Below are 11,543 nucleotides of genomic sequence, written 5' to 3' on the forward strand. Positions count from 1 at the left end.
AGGTGGGAGTGTACCGTCCACAGGAAGGACAAGATTGTATCCTGTTGCGATCTCTGGCGTGAGACCTCTTAGTAAATGTCCGAGACCGAAGGAGCCTGGGAACCACCAGATTCCATGGCCTGAGCAAACTGTTACGGTGCCGGGTGGTGGAACCACTGTGCCGTGGTACAAGGAGGGACTGGAGGGGCGTAACTAGAGACCTCACCCGGACCGACCTTGGCTATATGGCGGCTTAGTCGACTCCGTGAACCAAGGAAGGACTGGGAAGGTCGACCAGGTGTTACTCCGGGACCGACCTCGTGTGAGAGCAGGCAACTCCCATGGGACTGGTGACAGGCGCTGACTGCCACAGTAGATAGGCACGGTTGGTAAGCAGGCAGGCAGGCATGGTTGATAGGTAGGCAGGCGGGCACGGCTGGTAGACAGGCTGGCGGCAGCACAGGAATCTGAGTGCTTACAGGAGTGTTAGACACTAATATACAACGTTGCTCAGGCACCTCCATGTTGGAGGAGATGCCTTATATAGTAGATGCCCTCCGGCCATTGGCCGGGGGCATCTTGGGACAGAGTGTACATGCCCTAAGCACAGTACCCGGGGATCTGCGCGCGGCACACACACCCCGGCAGAGTAAGCGTGGGAATCCAGAAGGAGGAGCGGTGGTAAGGGGGTCGGTGTCTCTGCCGGGGGAGAGAGGCAGAAGGCAGAGGCACTTCCAAGACCTATCTTGAATTACAATTAAAGTAGGTCTATATATCCTGTTTTTGATACTAACTATATCTCTCTTGTTCTAAGCCATCTTGAGGTCAATCTTTGTTGAGGTAGACGCTTCCGCTATTGGGATGGGAGCTGTTTTTTAACAGAAAAAAGAGAGTACCTACATCCTTGTGCTTTTTTTCCCCAGAAGTTCTCTCAAGCAAAGTTTAATTATGATATAGATGACAGCTTTTGACAGTTAAAAGAGCCTTTGAAGAATGGAGACATTTGTCGAAGGGGGCAAGATATAAGGTGACTGTCTACCGATCATAAGAATCTGTTGTATATCGATACTAAGTGCTTAAAAACCAGACAGGCTTGGTTGGCCCTTTTTCTTTGGCCGGTTTGATTTTGCTGTTACTTATCTCGCCAGATCTAAGAATGTCAAGGTTGATGCTTTGTCCCAGAATTGAGGGACGAAAATCCAGTCAAGATTCTTAGTGAGGGAATGGTGGTTGGTGCTCTGGGTAGTAGATCTCATGCAGCGTATTCAGGATTCTCAGAACAGTACGACGGATAGTTTACCTATAAACATACTTTATGTACAGCCCTCGTTACGCATAGATCTTCTTAATGAAGTACATGATTCCATTTTAGCTGGGCATGCGGGTTCGTCTGCCACTTGGAGATTACTTTCTAGGTCCTTTTGGTGGCAGAAAGCTCATAAGGATATTGAAGAGTATGACTGTAAATGCAAACTCTGTGTCAGGGTTAAAGCCTCTCGTCAAGCTCAGTGGGTTATATCTTGCCTTACGATGTTCCGTCACAGCCCTGGACCCATCCAAGGACTTTGTCACCGATTTGCTTAACATTGGTGGTAATACTAGCGTGTAGGTGGTGGTGGTGGTGGACCGTTTTATCAAAACTGTTCTTTTGGTCCCACTTGAAAAGTTACTAGGAGCTTGGCAACTTTAAAGAAGAAAAAATGTAAAAGACAAAAGGCACCAACTTAATGGAAAGGATCAACCTCATTAATGCTAAAACATAGTGAGATTAAGGAAGGAGAAAAAGAGGCATGCCAAAATAAGGGATCGCAGTTTAAATAACATGATTTTATTAGCAATGTTTATCAGAAAAGACACAATGAACACAAGCTGAAAACCATTTAAAATCCATAAAATGGCAATAGATACTTGACATGCTCATGGTAGAGTCAATGTCTAACCTCTAAAAACCTGCGCAATGCAATGCAGACCTTAGTTTGAATAATAAGTTGCACTGAAAAAACAATTAAATAACATGAATGAATTGCCGGATTTCGCTAAATTATACAAAGGAGCCCATATGAGAATATCCGCAAATACAATGTCAAGGTAACCCATTCAATGAATATATATGTAAACAGCACGATGCACCAAAGCCCATGATAGGCCCCAAATGTATGATGATTCGAGAGAAATGTTTAAATGATATACACGAGATACATTATATGATAGAATACAAACCATGCAAAACAGTAAATAAATCACATGAATATGTGTTTTTGGTTCAATTCACGAAGCCCAAAGTAAGCCTCTCCTTTATAGTAATAAAGATGCAGGGTGCCAATTGCAACAAACATCAACCATCTAGATAGAAATCCAACACATACACTGGGTTCAGGTCTGGAGACTGGCTAGGCCACCCCAGGACCTTGAAATTTTTCTTATGGTGCCACTCCTCAGTTCCCCTGGCTGTGTGTTTTGGGTCATTGTCATGCTGGAAGACCCAGCCACGACCCATCTTCAATGATCTTACTGATCGAAGGAGGTTGTTGGCCAAATTCTCGCGATACATAACCCCAAGGATCTTTGGTGTATAACAACAACTGATTTCTGGTTAAAACGTTTCCCACATTCTGAACATGAAAAAGGCTTCGCACCTGTGTGAGTTCCCTGTTGCGTAACAAAATATAATGTTTGGTTAAACATTTCCCACATTCAGAACATCTAACACGAAAAAGGCTTCTCCCCTCTGTGAGTTCTCTGGTGCTTAACAAAATATGATTTCTGGTTAAAACATTTCCCACATTCTAAACACGAAAAAGGCTTCTCCCCTGTGTGAGTTCTTTGGTGCTTAACAAAATATGATTTCTCTGTAAAACATTTCCCACATTCTGAACATGAAAAAGGCTTCTCCCCTGTGTGGGTTTTATGGTGGCTATCAAGATGCGCTTTCCGGTTAAAACATTTCCCACATTCTGAACATGAAAAAGGCTTCTCCCCTGTGTGGGTTTTATGGTGGCTATCAAGATGCGCTTTCCGGTTAAAACGTTTCCCACATTCTGAACATGAAAAAGGCTTCTCCCCTGTGTGAGTTTTTTGATGCTTAACAAAATTTGATTTCTCTGTAAAACATTTACCACATTCTGAACATGAATAAGGCTTCTCACCTGTGTGAATACTCTCATGCCTAACAAGATTTGATTTCTGGCTAAAACATTTCCCACATTCTGAACAGGAAAAAGGCTGCTGCCCTGTGTGAGTTCTTTGGTGCTTAACAAGATTTGATTTGTGGCTAAAACACTTCCCACATTCTGAACATGAATAAGGCTTCTCACCTGTGTGAATACTCTCATGCCTAATTAGATCTGATATCTGGTTAAAACATTTCCCACATTTGCAGCAATAAAATCCTTTTTTTGCTTTATGAATTTTTTGATGTTTAAGAAAACACTTTTCCAGGGGAAAATTATTCCCATGTTCTGAATGTGAAAATGGCTTCTTTGCTTTACGAGCAATTTGTTTTTTAATGCCCTTTTTGTGACTTTGATTTTCCTTAGTAGTCGGTAATGAATCAGAAGACAGGACCTGTTTCAAAGTATCAGATGACAGATCTTTGCTGTGAAGGATTGATGGTATATCTGGAGTAATGGCATTCACTTCAATTGTATCCTGTGGGATCTCAAAAACATCTGATTGAAAAATTGAAGATACCAGCTGTCCCTCTGATCTCCTGGTACAGTCATCTGCCAAGAATAAAACGAATTATTATTTTTGAACAAAATATATCCTTGAATTTTATATTTTTTGAACATTTCTACTTAACTTGCTATTTTTACAGAGAGTTTATGTAAAAATATGGAATTATTCACCAAGACAATGACAGTTCACTGTCTAATAAGAAACTGCGAAGACCCGGGCATAATACTACTCAGACAACACAGGGTGAGAGTAAACAGTGTGGCAATACTTTATTGAACCACCAAACGGACAATAAACACATAGGACTACTAGAACAACTACTACTACTAGAACAACTACTACTACTACTATCCAGTCTGGCAGTCAAAAACTGTGACTATAGACAATAATACATTTACTGAAATGATCAAACTCAACAGTCTTGATTAGTGATGGGCTAGCACTAAAATGCTCGGGTGCTCGATGCTCGGGTTGAGCACATTGGAATACTCGGGTGCTCGACGAGTCCAATGTAAGTCTATGGGAAACTCGAGCATTTTTCAGGCGGCTCCCCCGGCTGTCTGCAGAGGGCCTAAAAATTGCCCCAATCGATGGGAAAAGTGCTCAAATGACATGGGAACAGCATAGGGAAGACCCCTGGAAGCATTTCTGACTCCCAGGTTACTTCTTTCAACAACGTTGTCAGAGGTATTAAGCCACTTTTACGGACTCACAATAAAAATACAAAAAAAAGAAACCAAAATGTATTTTCCTGGGAAATATGTTAAGGAACATCCTTTCCAGGGTAATGACTTGTATATAAAGCAAGATAAATAACCAAATACAAAAATACTCCTCCACACCTTGGGCTATGTTCACACTTAGCGTTTTTGATGCGTTTTTGCACTTTTGCATTGCTTTCAACCATGACAAATGCATTCACTGGGAAAAGTCATTTTAACATTTTACAACCTTAACTGGAAATGTGGTGTGTGAGATATCATCAGACACATCGTGTTTCATTTATGAAGGAGGGACTCTGAAAGTCACAAAGCCTATTTTTATAGGGCCATCAGGCGACCTTTACTATTCTTAAAGGTCCAGCAGTTGGCCCTCACTATTCTTAGAGAGCCATCAGCCGGCTATGTTTTATTGTTCCCATTACTAAAGAGTGGGTCTCCTATACTGTTATTGCATATGCAGTGAGTGGCAGGGCTGCCCAAAATTTGGACATACCCCAATACCCCTTTGAAGAGACGTAGAGGAGGGCCTCTGAAAAAAATTGTTCCCATTATTAGGAAGTGGGTCTCCCATTGTGTTTGCCTATGCAGTGAATGCAAGGGTTGCCAAAAATTTGGAGGCACTCCAATGCCCCTTGGAAGAGACGTGGAGGTCAGAGGGCCTCCTGAAAACAATGTTCCCATTATTAGAAGGGGGTCTCCCATTGTGTTTACCAAGAGGAAGACAGACCATGCTCTCCTCCTCCTCCTCTCTGTCCTCAGGCCATCCACGCTGAACAGACGGTATGACAGTTGTGCAGGTAGTACCGTCTATAGTGCGTGAAACTAGCTCCTGTTCTTCCTCCTCCTCCTCCTCATTGTCACCCAATCCACGTTGGGATGAGATGAGGCTGGAATCACCCTGTATGGTTCCTTGCTCCATCTCATCGTGCTCCGCCTGAAATGCATCCTCTTTGTGAGCAGAGAGCGTTTCAGAAGACAGAGAAGTGGGATGGTGACGCTAATTATGGCATCATTGCCGCTCACCATCTTGGTAGAGTCCTCAAAGTTTTGGAGGATGGTACATATGTCAGACTGAATACAGACGGACTTGTTGATGCTGGTACTCAAAAACTGCCCTCTTCTGCTCACAAATCCTTCCCAACATCTGCAGTGTAGAGTTCCAACGTGTGGATACATCACACACCAGTCTGTGAGCCGGAAGCTGCAAACGCTGCTGAAACACGAAACACGGAAAATGTGGCAGAGTCTTTAAAAAACAACCAGACTCGGGAAGACCTAACAGTTGTACTGCCAACTTCCTTTGTGTTGGTGTTACGGGGAACGGTTGCCTGCCTTCTGTCTGCGGCCACCACACTTCTTCTTCCTGCCTGTTGGGGTGCTCTGCCCCCCTCCCTCTGTGTATTGCTGTCCTCGCTCTGCATGTCCTCCTGCCAGGTTGGGTCAGTTACTATATCATCCACCACCTAAACTTCCACTTCCGCACCCTGATCCTCCTTCTGACTTTCTGGCAATTGTGTCTCATCATCATCCACCTCTTCTGAAACTTTCCCACTGTCGCCTTCGTGTGACCGTGGCTGCTCAAATATTTGGGCATCGCTACATGCGATCTCCACTTGCCCCGCTTCAAGTGGACCGGGCGAGAGGCCCGAATCTTTAAATGGAAAAGTGAACCGCTCTTCGAAGTTTCCAAGTGTGGGATCAGTTGTCTCCTGGCACTTGGCATGGTGGGAGGAAGGAGGATCAGGGTGAGGAATATGCGGTCCAGACTCATGGCTACTGAGACTTGACCATGTGCAAGACAGGGTGGTGGTGGTGGCAAAGTGACTGGAAGCATTATCCGCTATCCAACCAACAACCTTTTGACACTGCTCTGGGTTCAATAGTGGTGTGCTGCGGTCCTCTAGGAATTGTGACAGGAAGGTCTGGTAACAAGATGTGGGTGTTTGTTCTGGCACAATTTCAGCTTGCCCCCGGCCTTGGCCTCTGCATGCACCATCACTGTCACGTCCAGTTCCCCGTCCCTTGCCACGCGCCTTGTCCATTTTAAATGGAGGCCAATATCTTCCACACTCACTACATAGGGCTGAATTTGGAGCGAAGTTACATGTAATTCGTGTGACAGAGAAAACACAGTTTTAAATACCTGGCCTGTAGGTAACTATTTTGAACAGCAAACCGGTGTCAAAAACTTTGCTGACACACTGAGAAAAAATATGAATGGAGGCCAAAAATGGCAGTATTTTCAGCGCAATTATATGTGATCCGTGTGACAGACAAACCACAGTTTTAAATAGCTGGATTTTTAGCGCAGTAATATGGAAAGGACCTGGCTGTATTCTGCAGTGCCAACAAGCAAACGGCGCAGAAAAATGGATTGCTTTTTAAGCAAATAATGAGGATTAAGATCCCCCAAAAAATTATTCCTGGCCCCTGAGACTTGGGCCTATTTCTAGAAATATCTAACAGCAGCAGAAAGCAGAACTGGAATGGAGCCTCTTGTGCTATATGCACTGCAGTTTGCTATATACACTGCCTGCCTGATATCTCCGCAGATGGATTAGTCCTCAGAAGGACTGTTTCTTGAGATGGATATGTATAATGTACTTGTTTTCTCCCTACACTACCTAATACACAACCAAATCTCTCCCTAGCTCAGCAGCAGCTCTCCCTACACTGCCTGATTGCGGAGTAGACTGACTAGCACAGCGGCGCCAGGTCTGATATAGACCTGATGACGCCGTGCGGCCAGCTAATCAGTGTAATGCCACAACCAACATGGCTGCAGCATTACAGTGAGTGGCAGGCAATGCCTGCATATTGACTGGCGCTCTAAAGAGCGCCAAACATTCAGGGAGGGGACCCGAGCATCCGCCTGAGCATCTCGCAAGTACTCGGCGAGCTCCAAGCATCTCGAGTACTGAGATTACAGATGTAATATTTTTTATGTAGTTTATCGCGATCCTGTTTGAAGTTAGTTGTATTTAAAAGAAATTGAAAACTCAGGATAAAGGGAAACTCTGTTGTTATTGTACAGAAATTCACACTCGGCCCTCACTGCACATTTAATGTTGTAGATCATAAAAGTGAAGTTTGGCCTGAAAGACTGGTCCTGGTCTTGTAGGGACCATATGAGCACATTCAGCAGCACAGAAGGGAGAGAAGGTAGATACATCCTATAAGATATCAGGGATCTAGGAAGCCAACAGCATCATTACCTCCGCTTTCTCTTACAGGCCCATCATAATATTTTCTTCAAGTGATTTTCTAACTTTTGTCTGCACATTCTACATACGCTGTTATTTGGCTTTATAGTTTACAGATCTGGGCAGGTAACGGTCAGTGTCTTCATTGTAGGTGGATTGTTCAGGTTGTAAGTTCTATAGAAAAAGGCTTTCAATACCAAAAGTCATTTGAAAATTTTTGGGTGGAGGAGAATGTTTTGGTCTAGAGGCAAAATGGCGATCACACGATTCTGATACGGCCGGACTACATCACCGATAAGGCAGCCACAGTCGGTGACTTAGAAGAATCTGTGACTTCTCAGCGTTTAGTGGTCACTACTCACCTGGGTAGTCATATGTAGGAATCTCCTCTTTACACCGCTCATCACCCCTCACATATGTCTCTGTAGTATTAATATGGGTCAGATCTTCACCCTGAAACAAATATTGTAAAAGTCACAGACAGAAGAACTCACATCTATGATCAGCTCTAATCCTGCCATCTCCACCGTTCTCATTACACAAGTATAAAACATATAATACTGGTGGATAAAACAAGACAGAACACAAGACCTTCACAGCCGTCTACACATCATAGGGGAGATCTCATGACACCTTCTCTCCATCTACCTGATGATCCTGAGGAACATTGGGGTCTTCTTGTTTACAGTCCTGTGGAAGAAGAGGATGGGGACATCTCTCTGGTGTTGTCCTCTTAATGGATAGATCTGGAGGAAACACATACAGGGGCTGAATTCATTCTGTACATACAGATAATTATAGGCCGTGTGTATTTAGTCCTGTCTATTACCTGGTGATGTGAGGGGCTGGGGAACCTCCATCATGACGTCCTTGTACAGATCTTTGTGTCCTTCTAAATACTCCCACTCCTCCATGGAGAAATAGACGGCGACATCCTGACACCTTATATGAGCCTGACACATACAATGATACCGTCACCCCCCCGATCCCTCCATAGCGTTACTGTATAATGTCCCAGCATTCCCAGCAGTGTCACCTCTCCAGTCAGCAGCTCAATCATCTTGTAGGCGAGTTCTAGGATCTTCTGGTCATTGATGTCCTCATGTATCAGGGGGTGAGGTGGAGGTCCCGTGATTGGGCTCAGAGGTCTTTCCCATCCCTCAGACACAGGGTCCTGACAGCGCCCACTAGAGGTCTTCTTCACTACTGTGTAATCCTGGTTATGGAGAGACACATTAATAAATCTCCCTCCAGACATTTCCAGAGTCCTCACCTCTCCAGTTCTGTCCATCTGTTATTCCCATAGATAATAATGATGTAATGAGACGTCATCAGAATCTCTCACCTCTCCAGTAAGCCGGAAGAGGATCTCTAGGGTGAGGTGGAATATCCTCTCAGCCATCTTGTCTCTGTCCATATCCATCCTTGATAGGTGATTCAGAAAAATTCTCTTCTATAGAAGATCTTCACTGAGAGGATCCGATATTGTAGAGACCTGAATGAGAAGAAGATGAGAAGATGTAACGTCATCAATAATTCTATGTAAAAAATATTGACTGGAGGGGTGATTCAAGTATAAAGCAGTAATCTGTGGATCTGATCCTGTACGATGCCGGATGAAGAAGAGGTGTATATTTATGGCGGCCGTTAATAAGCTTTATACCACAGGGGATGTTTCTATGTAGATTTCAAAGAAGAGCCGTGTGACGATATAGTCTATAATCTTAATCAGCCAGATGATTAGATTTGTTAACCCAAGAGAAATACACTATTATCTTTTGACTTGTAAATGTATGTGTATTTCTGTGTCTGGTCAAGAAGGACAGTGACTCAGCGTGGAACAATGAATGTTTGCTAAATATGTTGATTAACGTTTGTGTGGACCCTGTGACTTGTTGACTCACAAGACAGGAGGACAAACTACACAAATAAATGAAATGCTCAAACAATGAGACCTGAGTGCTGCCCTTTCCCCCCTACCTGTGACTGATGACCTTAGCCACAAATGTAAACATATAAAGGGTTTTTCTATCCTGTTGAAAAGAGAATCAAGGAAAAGCAAAAGATCAGTCAAACTCATCAGAACATCAGCTTGGTAGTATGGCTTTATCCAAAAGAGACACAGATTTGGATTCTACATGATTCTGGCCTAAGTGTATGGCCCTGAACGGAAAGATACGGATCTGCTCCACTGACCATCAGAGAGCCCATGGATTCATTTAGGGAGACAAGGTTGGGACGATGAAGTCACCTGGCCCCATGGATATATTGTTTGGGGTTGCTAGGTGGGACCCTCTGGTCACCTGGAACCCATGGAGACATTCGGAGAAGCCAGATTGGGACCATCTGGCCCTATGGCAATTCTCGGAGAGGCCAGGGTGGGACCTTTGGTCTCCTGGCCTTGTAGCTCAATGGACTACTAGCTTCCTAAGCTTGCTGCTACCTTCTCTCTGTGGGGGCCCACCAGAAGTGGGAGGCTACTGGTTGAGGTAGCTGGCCCTGAAAGTCCCAAAGTCACAACTGTTCTATCCCAGGTGGGCGGAGCGGAAGGGAGAGACTGTGTAATGTTGTACCATCTTGGGTATTTGCTAGGACTGTTCTATCTGTTTATTGTCCGTTTTGTGGTTCAATAAAGTATTGCCACGCTGTTTTACCCTCACCCTGTGTTGTCTGAGTATTATTACACCCACGGAAGACCCCGAGTCTTCACAAGCCACTCCAACATTCACAGAAATAAAAACTTAAAATATTATTTATTCTTCCAATTTGCTGCCTTATTGATTTCAATAGGAATCCATCCTGCTGTTTACACATTGAAGGTTTTTCCCCACTAGGTCTTGTAAACCGTAAAAGAAGCTGCGGAAAAACGAAACTCCGACAAACAAGGCCAAGACTGACGTCTCCGCTGAGGACCAGAGGAGGTTCGGCTGAATGCTGTACTCGTGGTGTGAACACGGACATACAGGTGCATCTCACTAAATTAGAATATCATCAAAAAGTTAATTTATTTTGGTTCATCAATACAAAAAGTGAAACTCCTATATTATATAGAGTCATTACACACAGAGTGATCTATTATATAGAGTCATTACACACAGAGGGATCTATTATATAGAGTCATTACACACAGAGGGATCTATTATATAGAGTCATTACACACAGAGGGATCTATTATATAGCGTCATTACACACAGAGGGATCTATTATATAGAGTCATTACATACAGAGGGATCTATTATATAGAGCCATTACACACAGAGGGATCTATTATACAGAGTCATTACACACAGAGGGATCTATTATACAGAATGATTACACACAGAGGGATATATTATATAGAGTCATTACACACAGATGGATCTATTATATAGAGTCATTACACACAGAGGGATCTATTATATAGTCATTACACACAGAGGGATCTATTATACAGAGTCATTACACACAGAGGGATCTATTATATAGAGTCATTACACACAGATGGATCTATTATATAGAGTCATTACACACAGAGGGATCTATTATATAGAGTCATTACACACAGAGGGATCTATTATAGAGCCATTACACACAGAGGGATCTATTATACAGAGTCATTACACACAGAGGGATCTATTATACAGAATCATTACACACAGAGGGATCTATTATATAGAGTCATTACACACAGATGGATCTATTATATAGAGTCATTACACACAGAGGGATCTATTATATAGAGTCATTACACACAGAGGGATCTATTATACAGAGTCATTACACACAGAGGGATCTATTATATAGAGTCATTACACACAGAGGGATCTATTATATAGAGTCATTACACACAGAGGGATCTATTATATAGAGTCATTACACACAGAGAGATCTATTATATAGAGTCATTACACACAGAGGGATCTATTATATAGAGTCATTACACACAGAGCGATCTATTATATAGAGTCATTACACACAGAGG

General features: G+C 43.3%; 1 protein-coding gene across 1 annotated transcript; it reads right to left on the reverse strand.

Annotated features, from left to right (window-relative positions):
- Positions 1–1,934: 1,934 nt before the first annotated feature.
- On the reverse strand, positions 1,935–8,103 carry LOC141217350 (uncharacterized). Its single transcript, XM_073665776.1, has 3 exons — positions 8,077–8,103; positions 7,945–8,035; positions 1,935–3,701 (listed from the first exon to the last, which is right to left on the reverse strand). The coding sequence occupies exons 1-3, from the start codon at positions 8,101–8,103 to the stop codon at positions 2,683–2,685; spliced, it is 1,137 nt and encodes a 378-aa protein (XP_073521877.1). The 3' UTR covers positions 1,935–2,682.
- Between the last annotated feature and the right edge of the window lie 3,440 nt (positions 8,104–11,543).

Source organism: Phyllobates terribilis, unplaced genomic scaffold, assembly GCF_046119375.1.
Source record: "Phyllobates terribilis strain yellow unplaced genomic scaffold, ASM4611937v1 Scaffold_238__1_contigs__length_3037890, whole genome shotgun sequence".
NCBI classification, from domain to species: Eukaryota; Metazoa; Chordata; class Amphibia; order Anura; family Dendrobatidae; genus Phyllobates; species Phyllobates terribilis.